Below are 23,542 nucleotides of genomic sequence, written 5' to 3'. Positions count from 1 at the left end.
GTGGGCCGCATCTGGCCTGAGGGCTGTAGTTTGAGAACCTCTGTTCTACTGGAAGAGATCCTTTATCACTCAAAATAATTTGAGTATGAACATAGGAAAAATCGAGTATATGAAGAAGATTTATTAGCCATATTAAGGCCTACAATTAGATGAATAGCCTATAGAGATTCTCTCTCTCTGTCTCTCTCTCTGTCTCTCTCTGTCTCTCTCTGTCTCTCTCTGTCTCTCTCTGTCTCTCTCTCTCTCTGTCTCTCTCTCTCTCTCTCTCTCTCTCTCTCTCTCTCTCTCTCTCTCTCTCTCTCTCTCTCTCTCTCTCTCTCTCATCTATTTGCCTTCCTGTCTTGGATAGATAGGAGAGATTGATAGGTTGGGTCTAAAATTAAGCAGGAAGAGAAATTGCCTTTGGGAATTTTGCCCCATTTTTCTTTTAGAATTAAAGGCTTATCTTTTTAATTTCAATATTCCACTGGTACTGTGTAACTGTGATTCAATCATTCAGTTTATCAATCCACAAGCTTTTATCACATATCAGGCAAAGTGTGAGGTGCTAGAGGTAAAAAAGATAAAATGGAGAGTTTATATGTTATAGATGGAGATGACATTTGTATGTATATATATATATGTATATGTATATATATATACAAATAAGTGTAAGGTAATCTTTTGAAGGGAAGGAGGGTGAGTTGCAGAAAAAAATATCAGAAAATATAGGAGGCATATAAAGAAAACTAGGGGTTCTTTGATGTCAAGGGGAGGTAAGAGTGCATTCCAGACATGGGGAAGGAGACTATATGAGGGAGAGGAACCTGTACAAAGGCACAGGGAAGGGAGGTAGAATGTTATGTTAGAGAAACAACAGGCTATTTAGGCCAGACAGAAGTGCAGGAAGGGAATAACATAATTAACAAAGTTGAAAGGTTAGTGGGAGTTGGGCTGTGAAGGTCTTTAACTATCAAAGAGGAGTTTGTATTTTATTCTAGACTTAGAGATGATAGAAAACCAATGGAATTAATAAAGATCAGACCTATGTTTTAGGAAAATTATTTGGAGCAGTACAAGGACTAGAGTGAAGGGGGCAGGGAGGGCTATAGGAGGTTGTTATCACAATTGTTCAGGCAAGAGTTGATGAGTTCTTGACCGTGGGTGGTAGCTGTGTGAGTGAAGTGCAGGGAACAGATGTGAGATGTTGTAGAGATATAGTGGACAAAAGGCACAAAATACTCACCGCTGAGTAATTTAAAATGTGAGCGTAGTGTAGTGGAAAGGATACTAACTTTAAAGTTAAAGAACCTTGATTCTGACTTTACCTCTAATTATTACTACTGGTGTGATCTTTAGCAAATCACTCTATTTTCTAGGGTTTAGTTTCTTCATCTTTATATTATCTCATCTGCTCCTCACAATAACTCTGGGTGACAAATGCTAATTATTATCCCCTTTTTACAGTTGAGGAAATGGAGGCAAAAAGCAAGTGACTTGCTAGGATCACAATTAGGAAATATTAGAGAACAGATTTGAACTCCTGTCTTCCTGATCTAGGACACCCATCTCCTATGCCACATAGTTGTCACATTGTTAAAGAGAGGGATGGCCTCTGAATTTCCTTCTAGCTCCAGAGCTATGAATCTATGAACCTGTAATACAGTGCATATTAGTAGGCTACAACTTATCATGAATAAGAAATTTCAAAGAAGAAACAGAATAAAAGATATCACCTATGAAATGTATGATTAAAAATAACATAAATAGGCTGATCATGTCATGAAAGTGAAGACCAGTGGATGTATAGTGTGTTCTCTTAGTATCCTGGACATTCCAATCAGTTCAGCCACATGGCAAGGAGGAGGGCCCTAGACCACAGCACAGAAGAGGCCAACCAGTCTTCGTTCTAAACCATAACTATGCCCACCTCAGCAAGGCAGTGAAGGCATAGTGTCCCAGAATGAGATAGTATCGAGACACTGCACTTTCTACTTTTGTCATAGTCAGCAGAGTGAACCACATTTGTTACTCTGCTCGGTCTTCCATTATGGCAAGTAAATGCCTATCTTCTACATATCCCTATGGCATTCTACCACAGATTTTCTTTCAAATCATTCATGACTCTTCTGCTTTTTAAAAAAAATAATAGGTTTTCATTTTTCAAAGTACATGCAAAGATAGTTTTCAATATCAAAATCTTGCCTTCCAAATTTTCTCCCTCCCCTTTACCCTCCTCTAAACAGCAAGTAATCCAATATAGGTTACATACGTGCCGTTCTTCTAAATGTATTAATGACTCTTCGAATTCTAAATCCACCTAACTGTACTATGGTTTCTCATCTACATCTCTTAAGATTGTTGAAAAAACTTACTAAGAGACTTATCTACAGTATTTCCCTAGATCTATCAGCCTGGAAACTTAAAAAAAAAAAAAAAATTTAAGTAATGAAATGAGTTCAGTATGACTTATTCTTCTTAAAAAAGGAATGATTAATATCCTCTCTTGTTATATCTCACCTTCATTTCCGGATATTTTATTCCTCCTACCCAGGAAGCTTTCCCCTGTAATCAAAAAACCCCCCAAATTTAAAAGTAGTTCAGCAAAACTAGCTAACTGTTCCACACACATAGTCCTTATCTTTTACAAAGAAAGGAGGCAGCAACTTTTTTCTTCCTTTATTTCCATTACATTATTACATTATTTAATTAGTTTGATTTACAACCTCCTTCCTTCCTTCTTTCCTTCCTTTCTTCCTTCTCTCTCTCCTTTGCTTCTTTCTCTCCTTTCTTCTTTCCTTCTCTCCTTCCTCCCTCCCTTCCACTTTCCTTTTTCTTGGTTCTCTTTATTCTTCAAGCTTCTCCTTTCTTCAACAATTACATTCCAGTGCATTTTTGCCACACAACTTCTTCCCCAGTTGATGGACATGAACTTTATTTTCATTTCTAGGCTACTACAGAATTTTCTTTTCTTTCTTTCTTCTAAGTTTCTTTTAAATCTTTTCTTTCCTTTTTTCCTTCCTTCTTCCCTCCCTCGATTCCTTCCGTCTTCTCTCCCTCCCTTCCTTCTTTCCTTCCTTTCTTCCTTTCCATAATTCCAAAATTGCTTTCCAGAATGACTGGACCAATTCACAGCTCCACCGGGAAATCTTTTTCACTACAAATTTATGAGCTCTAGAATGCATGTATTATTTTCATTCTATTGAAGGGGAAACAGGATGAACAATGTGGCCAGGATCGAACAGCTAGTCAGAGCGGGAGGCAGGACTGGGAGCACGTTTTTTGGGGGTCCTTTAGGACATCCTGTGAGGAACTAGGGAATTGCACCCAGATTCAGGATTTCACCATCCAGGAGATGTGGGTGGAGTATTTTTAACCCCGAGCCAGAGTCCGCCCTCGGTTGCATAAAACTACAATTCCCTTGGGTCCGTGCGGTGATGGGCGGGAAAGCGCTCTTACGTGTCAAAGGGTCGGAGAAAGGAGTGGAACCGGAAGGCCTGCTGGGAGAAGAGCCGAACTCCATTTCCCAGCAGCCTCCGGGCCTGGGATAAGAGGAAGCTCTTATCTCCTCTCCGCGCGCGCGCGCGCCGGAGGCACGTAGCGTGGGTGACGCGTAATATGTGGGCCGCTCGGAGCCGCGGTCGCACCGTGTGTGTGAGTGACTGAGGGAGTGAGGCACTGAGGAAAGAAGGGCGGGAGGGAGGGAGGGGAGACTGCTCGGCGGGGGTCGGGAGTGCTGCGGGAGACCCCGGGAAGGTAAAGCTGACGGCTGGGGATTGCCGGGGGAGGGGATGGGGCGCGCGCCCGGGGCGGGCGGGAGAGGGAGTCAGGGAGCGCGCGCGGGGCGGCGGCGGCGGCAGTAGCAGTAGCAGCAGCAGCAGCAGCAGCCGCGGGGGGGAGGGGCGACACCTGCACTGCCGGAGGGGAACCGGTGCCGGGGGCTCGGTGTCACTTGGAGCCGGCCTTCCCTCCAGCCTCGTGGGGGCGGGGCCTCAGCACTCCCTCTCCTCCCTCAGATCAACCTTCTCCTTTTCCTTCCCGATATCTTCTTCTCCCCCCCCCAAAAAAAAAACTTCTTGGGGAGTACCCTCTCCTCTCGGGAAGTAAACCTTTTTCTCTTCCTGTCCTGATCACTCTTTTCCTCTCTCCTCTTCCCTACCTCCTCTTTCCTGCTGTCTTCCCACCCTCTGTTCTCTTCCTCCTCCCCTCCCCCCGCCCCATCTTCCTTTCCCCTATGGGGTGGAGTGGAGGGGCATTGTTTCTTCCCTCTCCTCCCTCGAAATCCTCCCCAGCGTGTACGTGATGTGGGTCGGGGGGTCCATTTTCTCCCCTTTCCTACTAATACCCGCCTCCCACACGGCTTCCAATCCCCTCGGTTGGGACCGATTGTCTCTTCCCACGTTTTCCCCTCCCCTCCCCTCCATGACCCTGTCCCGCCTCACTCCTGGACTAGGATTGGGGGAGGAGACGGGGGAGGAGCCGAGGGCGGCGCTTCCTGGTTACTTGTCTTCTCCTCCTCCTCCTGGTGGGCCGGGAGTGCTGGGCAGCTTAGGTGGGTAGAGTTCTGTAAACTGCTGTGAATGGAAACAAACGAAATCCCGAACGAAATCCTCCGGCTCGGGTCCGCAGAGGGCTCCACCCTTCTTAGAAATTGGCCATCTCCAGCAATTTTTCTTTCCCTGTGATTCCTTAAGAGGTCTTGAGTTTAAAATGTGTTGATCAAGTTGTAATTTTTTGTTGTTGTTTTTGGAGGAGTGATTTTGTCAGGTGCCTTGAATTTTCAGTGAGGCATTATTAATGAACGATGCTCTTACTAAAGAATTATACTAGTGACAGCTTCCCTTGTTTTAGTCTTTATTATATGCTAGCTGAAGCATTTATTGGTTGTCTCAAGCCTGTAATTTTGTTCTTTCTCTAGTTTGTTGGATGTTTAAATGTTTTACTTCACGTTCATTTAAAAAGGAATTGAGATTGAGTATTTTTCTATGTATTTGTGCTGTCAAGATCTGGACTTGGTGTTTGGAAATGAAATGCCTTCACTCGTTTTAGTTTGCATTGGAATTTTTGAATGTTGGGGGTAAGAGAGGCAAAGAATCTTCTATTTTGGCAAGGGTATAAAAACTAATGTTCTACAGCTTTGGGATCGTTTCTGGCACAGTAAATGTCTCTTGATGTATCTCTCCATCATTAAAAAATAATTTTATGGCAAGTATAATCACATTAGTTATCAATTGTTTTGAATTTACAACTACTTATTTCCAAGTTCATTGAATTCAATGGAATGGAATTCCATTCAATGAATGAAAATGAGATGGATTTTTAAAGTTGAGATTTAATTTGTGGGTTTTAAGTGATTTCATGGTTTTAGTGATTTGGAGCCCCACTTCATCCCAAGTAAAACAACTTGTAAAATAAAGATCAATTATAAATGTGATATTTTGCTTATCTTTAAAATTACCATTAGTTGGATTTTATATAAGGTGAAACAACTAAACAAATGTTTTAAGTTGGGTATTTTGAATGGACAATAGTTTTTTTCCTTTTTTAGGGTCAATAACATTTAGCTAAACAGTTGCTCCTTGGTAAGACAGGTTTGGGGATATCATTTAAATATTTTATATGTTGCAAAGGGTCAGGCTGACTTTTTTTTAAAAAAGGAAAAACCTAAAGGATCATCTAGGGCAGTTAAATGGCACGGTGGATAGAGCATTGGGGCAGAAGTCAGGAAGATCTGAGTTTGAGTTCAGTCTTAGCTGTGTAATCCTCAGCTATGTGAACCCGGACAAGTCACTTAATCTAGATTTCCCTCTCTATCCTCATCTGTAACATGAACTGCAGAAGGAAATGGCAAACCACTGTAGTGTCTTTGCCAAGAAAACTCCCAAATGCTGTTCAGAAGAGTTGTTCATGACTAAAACAATGACAGCAAAGAACCATCTACTCCACAATTTCAGTCAGACCAGAACATCAAGAGAAACCCTGCCTTTTGTTGAATTAAACCATGAAACAATGTATAAGTGAGGCTTAACTAAAGAGAAGAATATTAACTTGACACAGAATCAGTTCTGTCCATGGCTTAACTATTGAATAGTGCTGGAAAAACCAATGTGGAATATCCACTTAGTTTTTTTTGTGGTTCTATTTTTCTTCTGTAAAATAGGTAGAACAGTTCTGGTCATCCTGCAGTGCCTTTCTCAAGGGGAGTTGTGAGCAAGGCGCAAGTAGAATTATAAGGCAGTCTCCTCATCATGGGATCCCAGATTTAGACTGGGAAGGGACCTTAAAAACCATCTAGTCTATTTTCATTTTGCATTTGAGAAAATTGAAGTCCAGTAGGATTAAGCAACCTGCTGAAAAACACATAGGTAGTAAATTCTAAAATTGGAAGTTGTAGCCTAGTCCGTTGACTCAAATCCACCACTCTTCTACTGTATGAGATTGTCTTGTGGTGTCATGTTTAATAATACAGCAGTGCTCAGTTTACTCAAAAAACTAAGAATAACAGCACTAAAACTTTAAGGTTTGCAAAGATTTGAAAATTTTATCTCATTTTATCCCTGTGATAGCACTGGGTGCAATTATCTCCATTTTACAGATGAGTAAACTGAGGGAGACAGGTTAAGTTTGACCCTTGTGCAGGGTCATACAACTAATAAGGGTTTTGAGGCCAGTCAACCCATAGGCCTTCTTGACTTCAGATCCAGTGTTCTTTCCACCTTATACCTCCATGGCATTCTTACTTATTTTATCTTATTTCATTCAGTTTTAGATAATATTGTTCAGTTTCATTTTGGAATCTTAAGTTCATGTTCAGCTTTTTTTTGAAAATCCTTTAAAGATTTACCTTAAATAAAATAAAATAATATAATATACAGTATTGTTATGGAATAAATGGTATAAGAATATCAAAACATTTATTAACTTGAAGAAATGAGTTAATGAAATTCATATACCTATTTTTGGTGAATTCCCTTCTTGGGAATGATTATTAAATATAGCTCTATAGTGTGAAATGTGAGTATATCAGGGTATAGGAAAATTTAATTTGATCTTTGTGTATTTATTGTATTTTATTCTTTTTAAAAAAGAAAATCAAAGACATCTGTTTGAAAAAACTTTAATAAATCCAAGTGCTTTTTGATCAGTACAAAATGTTCACGTAAATGTTTGGAAAATATGATTTAAATATGTGTTTGTTATATAAATCCATTTCTAAGTGATATGTTAGAATTCCTTTGTAAATAACAAAAGCTTATTAAATTAGACACGTTTTAGTAGCATATCTTCTCTTACAGTGGATTTACCTGGCATGGAATTAGTTACATATGAGCATTGTTTTCTACTCTGCTATCAAAATTTCACCCACCAAACAGTTATTTCCAAAGTTAAAATTATTGCTGAATATAGATTAATTGGAAGTTCTAACATAATTGTTTGCAAGAATTTCTGGAATGCTTTCATGGATTTACATATACGAGTCCTTTTGTTGAATTGTGTTTTTTTTTTCCCCCTAGAAAATTTATATTGACTGGATATCTAATTGTATGTTCTAGCTACTTAAAACCATGAAGAAGCAGCTTCTTATCAGATTAATTTTTACCATTTACATACTTTACTATTTTCTCTGTACTCCCATTTTGGCATAGAATCATGTTGAATGTGATGAAAACAGTTGCAGGAGAATAGGTTTGGTATTATTTAAAAATAAATCAAATTTCTTTTTTTAACTCAAATATATTGTAGGGTTAATGAGTGCATATGTTTGAGAAATCATATGCATGTTGGAAGAATTTAGAATATTAGTTGATAAGTTCCATGGTTGGTTTTCTATGCTTTTTGATGAAGGAATGATTGTTGTTGCTCAGAAAAACTAGAATCCTCAAGTTTGATTCAACATGTATTTATTAAATGCATACAGCATGCAAAGTAGGTAATGTATTAGACATTGGGGAGACAAAGACAAAAAGGACAACCACCTCATGTTTCATGGAGCTTGCATTGTACTTGGGAATATGGTAGTTAAACAGATACAAGATAATTTCAGGAAGGTGAGATTATTTACAACTAGAGGAATCAGGAAAAGCTTCCTATAGGAGGTGGCAGCTGAATTGAGCTTTGAAGGAAACCTAGGGATTTTAAGAAGGAAGAGATGAGAAAGGAAGGCATTTCAGATAGGGGGGAGACAGTCTGGGTAAAAGAAGTCCCAAAGGAAATGGAATGCCAAGTTTGTCATCTGCCCAGTGAGTCTTTGCCACAGAGGTCATGTTTTGAAACTTCAGAAGTTGTTTAAGGCATAGAAGTTTGTTTTGGTTGTGCCTAGGATGCTCTGCTGATCAATTGCATGATGCTTTTCTAAGGTAGTTTCCTTTCCAGTAGGCTGAATATATTACAGCTAATAGGAACAATGCAGATAATAAGGTGCCTCTTAAGTTAGCAATTGCCTTACAATACTGGAGTTAGCATCCTCTGGGATCATTCCATCTCTCTTCCTTATCTTACTATCAGATATAATTTATAAATTGTAAAGACTGTGAAATAAGCCTGGTGTATATACTCTGAAGCATAAAAGAGGTTTGTGAGAAAATAATAGAGTATTTAGTCAACAAGGAAGATAGTTTTTGTAATGTTTAAAATCTGCTGGAATTTAAATTCAGAAGTTGTTAGCTTGTTTAAAAAATTTTCCTTTTGAAATGATTTTCCAGTGAAAATTCATATTGAGAATTGATATTAAAGAAATTCTGCAGAAGGAATGCTTCTATATATAATTCAAAGTTAGGCTTTTTGGTTTTTTGGGTTTTTTTGGCTGAGGCAATTGGGGTTAAGTGACTTTGTCCAGAGTCACACAACTAGGAAGTGTTGTGTCTGAGGTCAGATTGAATTTAGGTCTTCCTGACTTCAGGGCTAGTGTTCTATCCATTGCGCCACCTAGCTGCCCCAATTCAAAGTTTTTTTTATTTTTTATTTTTTTTATTTTTTAATTATAGTAGGATACAGTATGATGTTTAGGTTTATTGCTGGTTCAATTGAAAATTGATTTTGTGGCAAGTAAGTAATAATCCTACACCAATCTGGTAAGATTTGTACAAGTAGTGTCAAGAGGCAGTCTGGTTTTTAATTTTAATTGTTAACCTACTTATTTCTTTGACCATAATTCAACATGCTGTTTAGTTGTATCTTCTCTGGACTGTGAATAGCTGTGAAAAATCAACCAGATGTTGACAAGTAACTGGGTGACTTAAAAAAACAACAACAAACAAACACAACCCAAAGACAAGCAACCAAAACAAAACCATGACATTCTTTTATTTGTCTTTCATTTTATTATCATCCTTTTCTTTTTCTCCTTGGGAAGAAAATAACACTCTTATTCTTTTCAAGATTTAAGTTTGTTTTATTTCCCCCTTACTTTTCTGATTTCCTTTTCCTGTTTTCTTACTCTTTCTTACTATTGACCTTCTTTGGAGAGCTTCTCTTTTGAATGAATGAAAATTGTTTTGAAATTACTTCATAGTTCTGTGCTTCTTTTCTTTCATATTCTGAATTATTTTCTCCAGAAGATCTTCCAACTAAAGAGAGATTTTGGTGAATTGTCTGTGTTCAAGTTTTTAATTTGTCAAAACTTTTTTTTTTCTCTTCTATTCAATTTAGTTATAGTTTTTCCCTGGTAATTTTAGCAACTTATTGCAGTGGAGGAGATTATTGGCTATGTTATTGGCTATGTCTGCAGTCATGTCTTACTTCGAAGTCATGACTTAACTCTCCTGTGTTTAGAATTTTGACTTAATCTAATATCTTAAAATTTTTTAAGGGGATGAAAGGGGAGGGGAGAGGAATAGAGACAGGAGAAAGTGATAGAGAGGAGAGTGAATTGAGTGCATTCTAACTAGAGACTGTTAAAATGAAGTATTTTTGCAAATGAACTTGAAGCCCATCTTTCCAGCTGTGACACTAGCTATTTGATATTAGATTAATATCTCTAATTTTAATTTTCCTTTTTTTTGTAAAAGGAATGAATGAGTAATATATTTACTAAATGCTTATTATATACAGAACACTGGAGATACAAATAGAAAATTAAGACTGTTTCTGTTTTTAGGGATAATAACTTGTGTCACCTACCTTATAGGATTATAGTGTGGATTAAATAAGACATGCAAGCAAAGCAGTTATTAATCTTTTGGAACTTCTTTTTAAAACTCTCTAAATAGAAAGCTTATCACTTTTTGTGGGTTTTCTCAATATCTTGCTCTTTAGGATTTTATGAATGATTCCCTCTCTGTTTGGGTACCTCTTTTACTTTGACTTTTATTTAGGCTAAAAACAGTCTTTCAGTTGTGAGAGTGACTCAAACTCTTCCTCAATGCTTCATCAGTAACCATTCTAGATGGGAACATTATAGTGTGAATATTTCCTGGATGCCATTGTTATGAGTCTAATAATCTTGGCTGCATTTGTTTTTTATTGTGTGTGTGTTTTTTTTTTTTTTTTTTTTTTTTTTAGTTTCTGTATCTCATTCCCTTATATGCTACACCACTTCCTAGGTCTAATAGTGATGTTAGTATTTTGCTTATATCATGATAATGCAGGTTGACTTTAGTTATGAGTTATCTATAAAAGATTGGACCTAAAAAAATTCTAGCTTTTATTAGGGAGTAATTTTGTTATTTGTTTTTAGTTGTTAATTCTTCATTTTGTGAAAAGATACCTTTTGAGGACCAAGTTTAATGAATATAGATATTTTTCTTGTTTCCTAACAAATTATTAAATAATATTTTACAATTAACATTAATTACTGTTTTTTATTTTATCAGTAGAACTTCTGAGCAAAGAGTAAATAAAACTTCATTTCTTCCAAATAACTCTTCAAGTATTTAACATGTACAATTTTCAGTTTTTATAATAAACAAGTTATATAGTTGGATGGTTATTCTCATTCTACAGATAATTTTTTATGTATGTACCAGTTCTCTTGAGTGGTTTAACTGTGATGTCAAAGAATTGTTTGAGTTAATTTAGTATTTGAACTCTTGACTTCCAGTATAACTTTATTTAGATTATGCATTTTTTAAATAGCATGATAATTTCAAGAACCTGAAAAGATTTTTCTGGTCTTAGAAATAAATATATGATATTGGATTACTTACTGTCTAGGGGAAGAGGTGAGGAGAAGGAAGGAAAAAAAAAATTTGGAATACAAGGTTTTATAAGGATGAATATTGAAAACTATCTTTGCATGTATTTTGAAAATAAAGTTATTAAAATAAATACTTATGTGGATAAAAGAATAGAAATCACCTCATTTTATGGTTAGAGAATCTATACATGTATTGCTATGCATAGGTTCTCAGATTACTGAGTGCAGGTTAGATATATATTTTATTTAAGCTTAAATAGGGAGTTAGCTAGCAGACAGAAATAGAACCCAGATTTTCTCATGACATGACAGTCATGTGTGACTCTTGATGGATCATACTGTCCATGGGGTTTTCTTGGCAAAGCTAATGAAATGATTTGCCATTTCCTTCTCCAATGGATTAAGGCAAACTGAAGTTAAGCATATTGCCCAGGAATTACACAATCAGTAAGCATCTGAGGTCAGATTTGAATTGAGATCTTCTTGACTCAGGCCTTGTGTTCTATCCATTTTGCAACCTAGCAAAATTGTAAACATGTTATACAGTATTGTACTTAGAGCCTTCCTTATTTTTAACTTCAATTGGAATTAGTGAAATATAGATTAGTATGTGAAGAAAATCACCCTGATGATAATATAATTTTTGGGAAAAGCTAGCTCATCTGATATATAAAGATGTATTTGCTTGCTTATTTGAATTCTACTTTTATAATCCAAGTCAAAATATTTTAGGGAATCGATGGTGTGATCATCTTTTATTTTTTCTCTCAACTCCACTGTCGTGTTCAACTTCCATCTCCCTTTACTCATTCTCATCATGAGCATTCTTGGAAGGGAATAAAAAATAGACAGTTATCATGGAATATCTACTTATTTTGTTTTTGTATCTAAAGCAACCATAATTTATTTTGCTTTGTGTGGCAGGTTCTCAAACATTTTTCTTTGGATTGCTTAGCTAAGGTGAAAACATAAACAACAAACCTTCCTATCTAATCTGCTGGTGTTCTCCTGTTCCAGGCCTGGTACTTTTTTTACCCTTTGATACTTTTGCTCATAGGTTGGTGATAGGTTAACTTTTCTGTGGTAATTCTGAGCACTGTTCCTTCATCTCTGTTCTGAGAAAGAACTGAAGCCCTCACCAGTCATTTACCTTAACTTCCTACTTTTAGAATTTGGCCAATTCTATGTCCAACTCTTTTTACTTTCCTAGGCCCATATTGACACTTGAGCCATCAATATGAAGAGAAATAGAGAGGGAGAGAGAAGAAAGGTCTTGTTAGAGGCTTGCTTTCCTGTTGTCTCAGATATGTAAGGCAAGGACATTCAGAGGGTTCTTAAATATTTAAGCCATCTTAAAAATAGTTATATCTGTCATACTTTTTTATGGAAAATCAGTAGATGTGTTTCTTATCTGTAATGATGTTTTTCTGAAAAACCTCAATGTAATCAAAACTTTGGATTGGTTTTTGAATTAAAAAAAGCAGAAGTATTAGAATTGGAAGGTACTTTAGAGATCATCTAGTCTAGTCTTAATTATGGTGAGAGATAACTGAGGCTCAGAGAGAGATGAAATATATGTAAGCTTATAAAATTAATGGCAGAACAGGGTTCTCCAATCTAGTACTTTTTTCTACTGTACCATAAATGGAGTTATCTAAATTGGCTGAAGTATTGATTAAATCAGTGGGAATCCTAACAAACACCTTTGTCCATTATTTTGGAGAAATGTTGACGTACTTTTTTGGGTCTATGCTCATTTGTTATATTCTTGCTTCCATAGGCCAAGCCATGACTTCAGGATCAGTGCACGTGGACTCCAAAGCTGAGCTCACTACCTTATTAGAGCAGTGGGAGAAGGAACATGGCAGTGGGCAAGATATGGTTCCTATCCTCACCAGGTAAGCCCATTTAAATGATTTCAAGGCATTCTTTGCAAAAGAATTGAAAAGTAGAGGTCAAGCCAGAGAAAGCTTGTCATTTGAACATTAGATTGGATTCACTGAAGCATAGGGAAATAAAACAAGTTTGTTCTTAGTGGCAAAGCAATAAAGGGGAGATTCTTCATTCAATCAATGAAGAAATAATATATAAGGGAGAAAGAGGAAGGTAGTTTGGGCAGATTTGCCTCCTTCCCCTACTTTAGCATTTATTAAGTACTTACAACTTCCGTTAAATACATTAGTTGTTGGGTTTTGTCTTTTTTTTTTTAGATTTCAATTTAATATTTTATTTTTTCCCTAGGTACAAGTAAAACAAAGTTTGACACTTGTTTTTAAAACTTTGAGTTCCAAATTCCCTCCCTTTCTCTTTTCCCAGCCCTACTTCCCTCATTGAGAAGGCACGTGTGAAGTTATGCAAAATATTTGCACAAAAGTCATATTGTAAAAGAAAACATTTCTACCTCCCCTCCCCAAAATTCCCAAAACTTCAAGGAAAAAAAAGTGAAAAATAAAGTATGCTTTAATTTGTATTCAGGCACAATCATTTCTCTTGGTATGAATAGTATTTTTTAGCATAGGTCTTACAGAGTTGTCTTGGATCATTGATATACATTGGTTCTAAAGGAGAATGGAAAGATGTTTGCTGTAGAATATTTTGTGGAAATGGTGAGTAGATTACAAATTTTAGCTGGGAAAGAATAGAAATTCAGAAGAAGGCATAATGTTTAGCTCCATTAATGTGATCAGCTGATTGGCATGTATCTTTGAACACCTACCATGTGTTCAGCTTAGTACTAGGTGTTGTTTATTAAAAAATGGGTAAACCAAACATTTCTTTCAGGGAATTGAGATAACATACTTGATATAATATAAAATTGTAACAGTCAGGAAATAAGACAGTAGATAATCAAGTTTTAAAATTATGTCTTACTGATTATAAATGCTACTGCAGTTAAGAGACCTTAATCAGGTAAAAAAAAGTCACATCATTTCCCTGAGTCTCACTTTTGATATCTGAAGAATGAGAGGATTGAATTAGATCTTTCCAAACTCTAAAATTCTGTGGCTGGAGGAATCTGATAGCAATATAGTAATAAAATGGTATGTATTTATTTATAAAACAATTTTTTTCCCCAGCAGCCCTGTGAGGATAGGTTGGGTTAAGTATGTCTTATTTTTATTTTTAGATGAGGATATTGGCTCATAGAGGGGAAGTGATTGCGCATATTTGTAGTTGTCAGAAATAGGGTTTTAACTCTCTAGTCTTCTGACTTAAGTCTAAAACTTTTTTCATTATACCATTCTGCCTTTCTAGTAGTCAGAGAAGGCTTTGTAGAAGAGGTCTGGAGATGTGGTTGGAATAGGTTTGAGGTTAGGAAGAAGGTAAGCCATATAAGAGGAAATATAATACTATTAAGATGGGAGTGAGCATGGTTTATTTATGAGTAACTAGAGATTACTAGGTAACTATAACAAAAATTATGTTTGAGAATAATAGGAAATAATATTGGTCAGTAGAGTTGCATATGATTATAGGAGGTCCTTGAAAGCCAAGCAGAGGACTTTAGAGTTGGTGTAGTAGAGAACTGTTGGAGGATTTTGAGTCTATGATGAAAGGCAGTTTTTAAGTAAGGTTTAAACAGTGTGGCAACAGTACAATAAGATTGATATAACAGGCTGAGCCTAAAGTAAAGGAAACTTGCCAGGAGCTACTGTAATAACAGGTATGAGATGACCTAGACTGGTGCTAGTGGGACAAGATAGTCAGAAATTGTAATGATGCTGAGATAAGAACTCACTGTTTATTTTCACAACCATTTACAACTCTTCTGACTAACTTTCTTTACATTTGTATAATTTGTTTGCTTTTCTATTATGTTTTTCCAAACAGGAGAAATTTCTTTTTCTGCCAATAGTTTAGTATCCATTTATCTATAGCTAATCTAAATAGTGGCAAGAAGACCAAGTAAAACCAAAAGAAGACATTCTACTAACTAAAACTCTTCAACATATTTGGATAAAGCTATATAATGAGTAGTATTGGGATGAGATTGCACAATAACATTGGGTTTAAGTGTTTTTTTGTTTGTTTGTTTGTTTTGAGAAGACCTGATGTTTCTTGGTATAGGAACTTCAAAATGAACAAATACTCTCCCAATAGAAATAAACATCTGCTTTGCAACTCATACTTTGAGATGTATTATAGTTTATAGTACTGGCCTTAGAGTCAGGAAAACCTAGTAATAAATGTTTATGTAATAATTGAAGTTTTGCAAACTCCTTTAGATATGCTATTTTATTTGATCCTTCCAACAGTCCGGTAAATAGATGCTATTTTTGAAATCCTCATTCTATAGGTGAGGAGACTGAAGCCACTATTTATTTGCCAGATTTATAGTTATAGAGACCAGTGGAACTTTTCAGATTTTTAGAGAATACAATACTCATCTAAATCAAATCTTTTGGGGCAGATTTCTTTGTCAATTCTTTGTTAACAGTGGATAAAGGACTATAAAATAGCTCTTGAAAAGTGTAATTTTTGTAGTGTAACAGTTAAGGATAATTTGTAATCTCTGAGAAGCAAAATGTTCTGTCTTTTAACATATAGAGAGCTGCATCTTAAGGAGTGGAGCAGGAAGTAGTGATATTTTATCTGATCATTGTAAATCCTGCATATTTTGCAGACAGTAATCATTGGTTTTATAGTAGGAAGAGAGGTAATCCTCATAGTTGTTGGCCATTCTCTTTATATTTTTCTTCAAAGTCCTACTGACAAATGTTGGACAGTTTTTTTTGGCTACATTTATATATGTTTCTTGTCTGACATATTCTTCACTAAAGTTTCCTGAGTTAATTTCCTAAGTCAGGGTATTGGTGCTAAGACATAGAGATTGACAAAAAATATTCTTGGTGCTTGGTAGTCTTAAGGAATTAAAACTCTGTGGTTTACAATAAGCTTCTATACTGATTGTCCATTAAAGACCAATAGTTATTCTCCATAGATTTTGTCATAGAATTTTAGAATATTACTGCTGGAAGGAACCTTAGAACTTAATGCTGTTTTTCTCATGGTGTCCACTAATCTCTCCAGTCTTCAGTTTCACTGGTTGTACTGTTTCCCTTCCTTTCCCAACTTGACTTTGGCAGGCTGATTCATTATATTATGCTCTGTTCTTGAGTCCTGTGTTTCCTTATCCTATTTTTTTTTTCTTTCCTGAGGCAATTGGGGTTAAGTGACTTGACTAGGCTCACACAGCTAGGAAGTGTTAACTATCTGAGCCCAGATTTGAACTCAGGTCTCCCTGACTTCAGGGCCTGGTGCTCTATCCACTATGCCACCTAGCTGCCCCTCCTTATCCTATTTCTGATCATGTCCTGCCAAGGCCCAGTCTTGTATTACTCCCCCAATTTGTCGTGTCTTCTATTCTTTGTATCTGAAGAGAGCTAAAAAAAAAAAACTATGCTAACTTAGTCTACTGCAGATTTATGTTAAATATTTTCAATTGGGCTTTTACTACAGAAAGGCAGTTCTTTTACACTTAGCTAATTAATTCAGATCCCATTTACCACAGCACCTTTTTCAAACCTCATTATTCCTCAAACTTCACAAATTTTCTCCTTCCCTCACTTTCTTAGTTGAGAACTTTTCCTGATAGTTCATTGAAAAAATTGAGTTTTGCCTAAGCAAGAAGGACCCTGTCTTCATGTGAGGAAAGGAGAGGGGAGAGAGAAGCGTCTAAGTGAGGTGAAGTCAAGAGAAGAGGGAGGCGTAGGCAAAACTCCCCTATCTGCCCATATATTCTCTATATCCTCTTTTCTGCAGTAGATTGTCCCTTCTATTATCTTCTTTCTTTCATTTTTGCTTACTCCTTCCTTTTGTGACTAAATTCCTTGAGAAGCCATTGACAATTAGATCTTCCATTTCTTTGTCTTTCACTGTCTTCTTACTTATAGTTTGACTTCTATCCTCATCTTTCAGTTGAAACTTTTCTCTTCGAAGTTATGGTTAATCTCTTGCCAGATCTATGGGCTTTCCTCAATCTTTATCCTTATTGACCTATCTGTGGTCTTTGGCACTATTTCCTTTTCTGAATTTCCGGGTCTCACTTGTTAATCATGGTGGCCCTCAGGGCTCTTTCATAAATCCTCTTCTTTTTTACACTCAGCATTTTTCTTGGTGCTCTCATCATCTCTGGATGTAATTATCATGTCTGTACAAATGATTCTCTGATCATTTTGTCTAGCTCTTACCTCTTTCCTGATTTCTAGTTTTAACATTTCCAATTGCCTATTAGACTTCTTGCACAGATATCTTTTTTTTTTTTTAAATAATATTATCCCTTGTATTCATTTTTCCAAATTATCCCCTCCCTCCCTTCACTCCCTCCCCCCCCATGACAGACAATCCCATACATTTGACGTGTGTTACAATATAACCTATATACAATATATGTGTGTAAATACCATTTTCTTGTTGCACATTAAGTATTAGCTTCCGAAGGTATAAGTAACCTGGGTAGATAGACAGTAGTGCTAACAATTTACATTCACTTCCCAGTGTTCCTTCTCTGGGTGTAGTTATTTCTGTCCATCATTGATCAACTGGAAGTGAGTTGGATCTTCTTTATGTTGAAGATATCCACTTCCATCAGAATACCTCTTCATACAGCATTGAAGTGTACAGCGATCTTCTGGTTCTGTTCATTTCACTCAGCATCAGTTGATGTAAGTCTCTCCAAGCCTCTCTGTATTCCTCCTGCTGGTCATATCTTACAGAGCAATAATATTCCATAACCTTCATATACCATAATTTACCCTCCAATTGATGGGCATCCATTCAACTTCCAGTTTCTAGCTACAACAAAAAGAGCTGCCACAAACATTTTGGCACATACAGGTAGGTCCCTTTCCACTCTTTAGTATTTCTTTGGGATATAATCCCAATAACAGCAATGCTGGATCAAAGGGTATGCACAGTTTGATAACTTTTTGGGCATAGTTCCAAATTGCTCTCCAGAATGGCTGGATTCTTTCACAACTCCAGCAACAATGTATCAGTGTCCCAGTTTTCCCACATCCCCTCCAACATTCATCATTATTTGTTCCTGTCATCTTAGCTAATCTGACAGGTGTGTAGTGGTATCTCAGAATTGTCTTAATTTGCATTTCTCTGATCAGTAGTGATTTGGAACACTCTTTCATATGAGTGGAAATAGTTTCAATTTCATCATCTGAGAATTGTCTGTTCATATCCTTTGACCATTTGTCAATTGGAGAATGGTTTGATTTCTTATAAATTAGGGTCAGTTCTCTATATATTTTGGAAATGAGACCTTTGTCAGAACCTTTACTTTTAAAAATATTTTCCCAATTTGTTACTTCCCTTCTAATCTTGTTTTGCACAGATATCTTAAAAGCATCTTAAAATTCAACATGTCCAAAATAAAAGTCATCTTTATTTCTCCCAAATCCTCCCTTCTTTTTAACTTCCTTCTTACTCTTGAGGGTACCATCATACTCCCAGTCATTTAGAAGTGCAACCTATATGACATTCTTTTTAAAATTTTACTTATTTTTAATACACACTGCTTTATGAATCATGTTGGGAGAGAAAAATCAGAACAAACAGAAAAACCATGGGAGAAATTAAAAAAAAAAACAAAATAGAAATAAAAAGTGAATACAGCCTGTATTGATTTACATTCATTCTCCCTAGTTCTTTTTCTGGATGCAGATGGCATTTTCTGTCCAAAATCTTTTGGGATTGCTTTGGATCACTGCACTACTGAGAAAAACCAAAGCTTTCATAATTGATCATCATCCATTTTTGCTGATTGTGTACAATGTATTCCTGGTTCTGCTTGTTTTATTCAGCATCAGTTCATGCAAACTAGATGTCATCTTTGACTCCTCACTTGCAATCTGCACCCTTATGTCCTTCTCCCCCCCCCCCCCCACATATGTACATAGACTATTGCAGTAACCTGATTGACCCTCTACCTCAGCTTTTTTCTGCTCCATTCTATCTTCCACTTAGATACCAAAGTGATTGTCCTAAAGAGCAGGTCTGATCATGTCATTTCTTGACTTAAAAAACTTCAGAAGCTGCCTATTGCCTCCAGGACCAAATATAAAGTCCTTTTTTTAGCTTTTAAAGCTCTTCACAACTTGGGCCCCTTAATCTTGTATTTTACTTTCCTCCATGTATTCCATGAACTAGTGACACCAGTCTTTTTGCCATTCCTTTGAAACTTCATTTCCTGACCTTTGTCTGTGCTTAATTTTTTTCCTTTACTTCTGCTTTCTGGATTCCCTGATTTCCTTCACATCTCAGGGAAAAAAAAATCTGCCTTTTATTAGATGCCTTTCTACCTTTTACTTCTCTCTTTCCTCTGCTGAGGTCTTGCCCCTGATATTCCTCCATATCTCACATCTCACCCTATATGTTTTGCTTGTATATAGTTTTTACATAGTAGTGTTTCTTCCATTAGAGAGTGAGCTCCTTAAGGACAGATAGTTTTTGCCTTTCTTTGTATCTCCAATGCTTAGTATATAGAGTAAACATTTAGATGGTTGACTGACTTTAAATTGCTCAGGAGTTGGTACTTGACCACAGTTTTCCCTTTCAAATACTGTGATCAAAATTTTGTATATCTAGTGTTGGAAGGGGCCTCAGAAACCATCTAGAACAATTGTTCCATTTTTTAGATGAGAAAACAGGCCCAGAGAGATGAAGGGACCTGATTAAGATCACACAGGAAGTAATAAATAAAAGCAGGATTTGAACCCAGGTGCTTAGATTCCAAAAACCTGTCAGTCATTCATTGCTCTTTCTACTCTACCAGGTTGCCTCCTGCTTTATCCTATTTCTTGCTGAATCATCATTAGTAAAATACTGAAACTTTACCCCCTTCTCCACCATATATATAAAAAAAGATAAATTGAATAGACTTTTTCTTTGTTTTTTTTGATCTACTAAATTACTATGAGTAATAGAATTAAGAAAAAAAACTTTTAAAATTAGTTCTACTAGTAAAAATGTGTAAGCACTATTAATAATAAGAATTAGCATTTATTTAACAGTTTAAGGTTTGCCAAGTGCTTTATGATTCAGTGGATAGAGTGCTGGCTCTGGAGTCAAGAGGACCTGAGAAACTAGTAGCTGTAACTTTAGGCAAGAGGAGAAAACCATAAATGCAATCATGGCAGGTTAGACATGATTGAAACGATTCAATAGCAACATTTTATATGTTGTAGCACCTAAATACATCTATTGCTTTAAGGTTTGCACTTTGTCTATGTTATTTTATTTGATGTTCATAACATTTTAAAATGAAATTATTATCTCCATTTTACAGAGTAGAAAACTGAAGCTGAGGAATATTAAGTTGAGTTATCTTGACTCACACAACTAGTAAGTGAGGAGGTTGATTTTTGATCTCAGGTCTTCCTGATTCCCAGTCAAATCTACATTTCACTATACCAACCAGTTTAATGGTAGAATCAGTTCATTAAAAAAGACTTTTATGGCTTTCTTGCAGCATCATGTAGTTATGATATAGTAGTAGATGTAACTAATTTTTTACTTGAGTTATTATTTCCTAGAGCTAGAAGTGAGTTGATTTACATTCAGTCTCCATAGTTCTATCTCTGGATGCAGATAGCATTTTCGATTTAAAGTTTATTAGGATTGCCTTGGGTTCCTGAATTGCTGAGAAGAAACAAATCTTTCACAGTTGATCATCTCACATTCTTGCTATTATTATACATAATGTTATTATTATACGTAAGGTATATGTGTGCATATTTGCATATGTAATTATCCAAAATGTATTCCTGGTTCTACTTGTTTCTTTCAGCTTCAGTTCATCCAAATATTTCCAGGCTTTTCTGAAATCATCCAGTTAGTCATTTTTCATAGAACAGTAATATTTCATTACTTTCATATACCATAACTTATTCAGCCATTCCCCAAATGACAGGCATCTACTCATTTTCCAATTCTTTGCCACCACAAAAAAAGCTGCTACAAACACTTTTGCACATGTGAGTCTTTTTCCCTCCTTTATGGTTTCCTTGGGATGCCAATAATTGCAGGTATTATAGTTTTTGTGAAGAAAAAAATCTGTATCTATTAGGAAGTTAGCAAAACTTGTTTGGATTGGCTAAACAGAGGTCAGTGTAGTGACTAGTGGAAAAATCATGGGTATTCATTGGAATTTGAGAGTTAAGGCTCATGTAGTAGATAGAGCATAGTCTACCTATGTTATTTTGTTCCTTACTGACTCCCTTGGTTGTCAGAATTTGGTAACACTCTTGGATCATAATTTGAAGATATTGTGCTGAGAGAAGTAGGAGGAATGGATTAAAAAGGGTCTCAATGCATTATGTTATCTAAAACTATGGAAGTCTGAATTCCTTTTTTATCTGTGGGTCCAGACCAGTTAGTGTGGCAATTATTGTAGAGTTCAGGGTTAGCAAGCCCTTGATTTCTTATCTTTTCTAAAGAGGCTCAATTGAGGTTTGAATTTCAAGTGTTACTTTACTATTCTTCCTCAACTTAAATTTTTTTTTTTTTTTCTTTTGAGGCTGGGGATAAATGACTTGCCCAGGGTCACACAGCTAGGAAGTGTTAAGTATCTGAGACCAGATTTGAACTTGGGTCCTCCTGAATTCAAGGCTGGTGCTCTATCCACTGCGCCACCTAGCTTCCCCAACTTAAAATTTTTTAAATGGTAAATTTGAAGTTTTTTTTTTAACCTCAGAAAAATGTGATCATTCTTAATTTCTGGTTGCACTTCTGGATCTTAGCTTGTGATTCTTTTTTCCAATTTGCTCCTGTTCTTTCCTGATTCTTGGAGTTTGCCCCTTATTTTTCTTTTTTTTTGTAAAAATGATTATTTGAATGTGTTGCTCTTGCTTTATTGTTGTATTAAAGTGGTTTGGACAAAAACCCCCTGCTCTTATATGTTTGCTTCAGTGCTATAATGCTTGTGTTTGAAAAGAAGCGACAAATCTTGCTTATGTCTCACTGTAATGGTAGGCTAATGTTTTATGAAAAATATTCACATATATATATATATCAGGAAATTTCCCCTTTTCCTATTTAGGGGCTTTCTTTTTACAAATGTGATTTCAATCAGTCAATAAGTTTAAGTTCTTGCCATGTTTCAGGCACTGTGCTTGGCTTTAGGGATACAAATAATAAGAATGAAAAAAATCAGTACTCTGAAGGAGCTTATGTTCTAATTGGTTGACTGCTTGTCATAGGGGAAGTTGCATTTTTGGTGTGATTGTCAGTTTATGACTAGAATGTTTTTCTCCTTTTGTATTAGGATGTCAGAGTTGATTGAAAAAGAAACTGAAGAATATCGTAAGGGAGATCCAGATCCATTTGATGATAGACATCCTGGTAAGATCTTTTTCCTGATTTCTTGTGTCTTGATCATTGTAATATAAGCAACCTGCCGATGGAAATAAATGTTGCATATTATTAAATTGCCTTTCCCAATTACTTTGATTAGTTTATATCAAATTCACATGTTGCCTAGTTTGTTTCTGAGGAAAATGGGAGTGTCTTTAGATTTTTGCAAAGTTTCTAGAAATCTTGAAATATGGTAAAAATGAAGGGAGAAGAAAAATAGTAAATTTTTTTGGGAAAAAAAGCATGTGTAATGCTTAACAGAAGCATGTTGTAACCCTTTGAAGGTAGGATACCTTTTACAGCTCAAAAAGCATTGTTTAGAAACTTTGCTTAACCTGATTGGCTCATAAAAGGTTCATATTTGATTTATGTAGAAGGATGTATGAAAAATTTTAAAATTTGTTTTTTGTTTTGGTTTTTTCCCCTGAAAACCCCAAAAAATCTGTGCAGTGAATTTCCCCCCACATTCTTTGTTTTTCCCCCCATAAGCTATTATGCTTTTTAGATAATGACATTTTGAATATTTTAGGGTTTGGTTAACTTTGGCAACAAAGCAACCATTTATTCTATAACAACATTAATTATAAACATTAAGTGCCTACTGTGTGCTAGACATGAGGTTGATACAAAGTTTAGATAAAATATTTTGTGACATCTGCTGTCATGGCATTTGTCTCAAGAGTGTAAGATGTTACTATAATGTACAGTATTGTTACAGAAAGTCTAGCAGCATCCTTGGGATATAGTGCAAAGACTGCTGGCCATGAAATTCAAGAAACAGTCCTGAAACATGGGCCTGATTCTGCATAAGCCACTTAGTTTCCACAACTCCCATTGGACAACAATGAGAAGGCTAAACTGAATGATCTGTGATCATGAACTTACAGCTCAAAATCCTAGGCATTTAGAGAGGCTTTGCAAGAGAATGTTGAATAATGTAATCTAAGTTGTGTAGTTGGTGATAGATCCTAAAAGAATGTGCATATCTCTTGACTCTTTAGATTCTAAAGCTTTCTCTGCTAGATTATACTGTTTATAGTAATTTTGGTTTTTATTTTGGGCTAA

General features: G+C 36.0%; 1 protein-coding gene across 1 annotated transcript in view; it reads left to right on the top strand.

Moving 5' to 3' along the window:
* The window catches only part of DCAF1 (DDB1 and CUL4 associated factor 1), a 110,325-nt gene that overhangs the window by 25,664 nt on the left and 61,119 nt on the right, over positions 1-23,542 (top strand). The window contains 2 exon segments of the mRNA XM_074283362.1: positions 12,894-13,011; positions 22,389-22,465. Of these exon segments, the coding sequence (XP_074139463.1) occupies positions 12,902-13,011; positions 22,389-22,465 (187 nt within the window). The 5' untranslated portion in view covers positions 12,894-12,901.

This window comes from Sminthopsis crassicaudata, chromosome 1 (genome assembly GCF_048593235.1).
Source record: "Sminthopsis crassicaudata isolate SCR6 chromosome 1, ASM4859323v1, whole genome shotgun sequence".
Taxonomy (NCBI): domain Eukaryota; kingdom Metazoa; phylum Chordata; class Mammalia; order Dasyuromorphia; family Dasyuridae; genus Sminthopsis; species Sminthopsis crassicaudata.
This window is presented reverse-complemented; position numbering and strand designations above follow the sequence as displayed.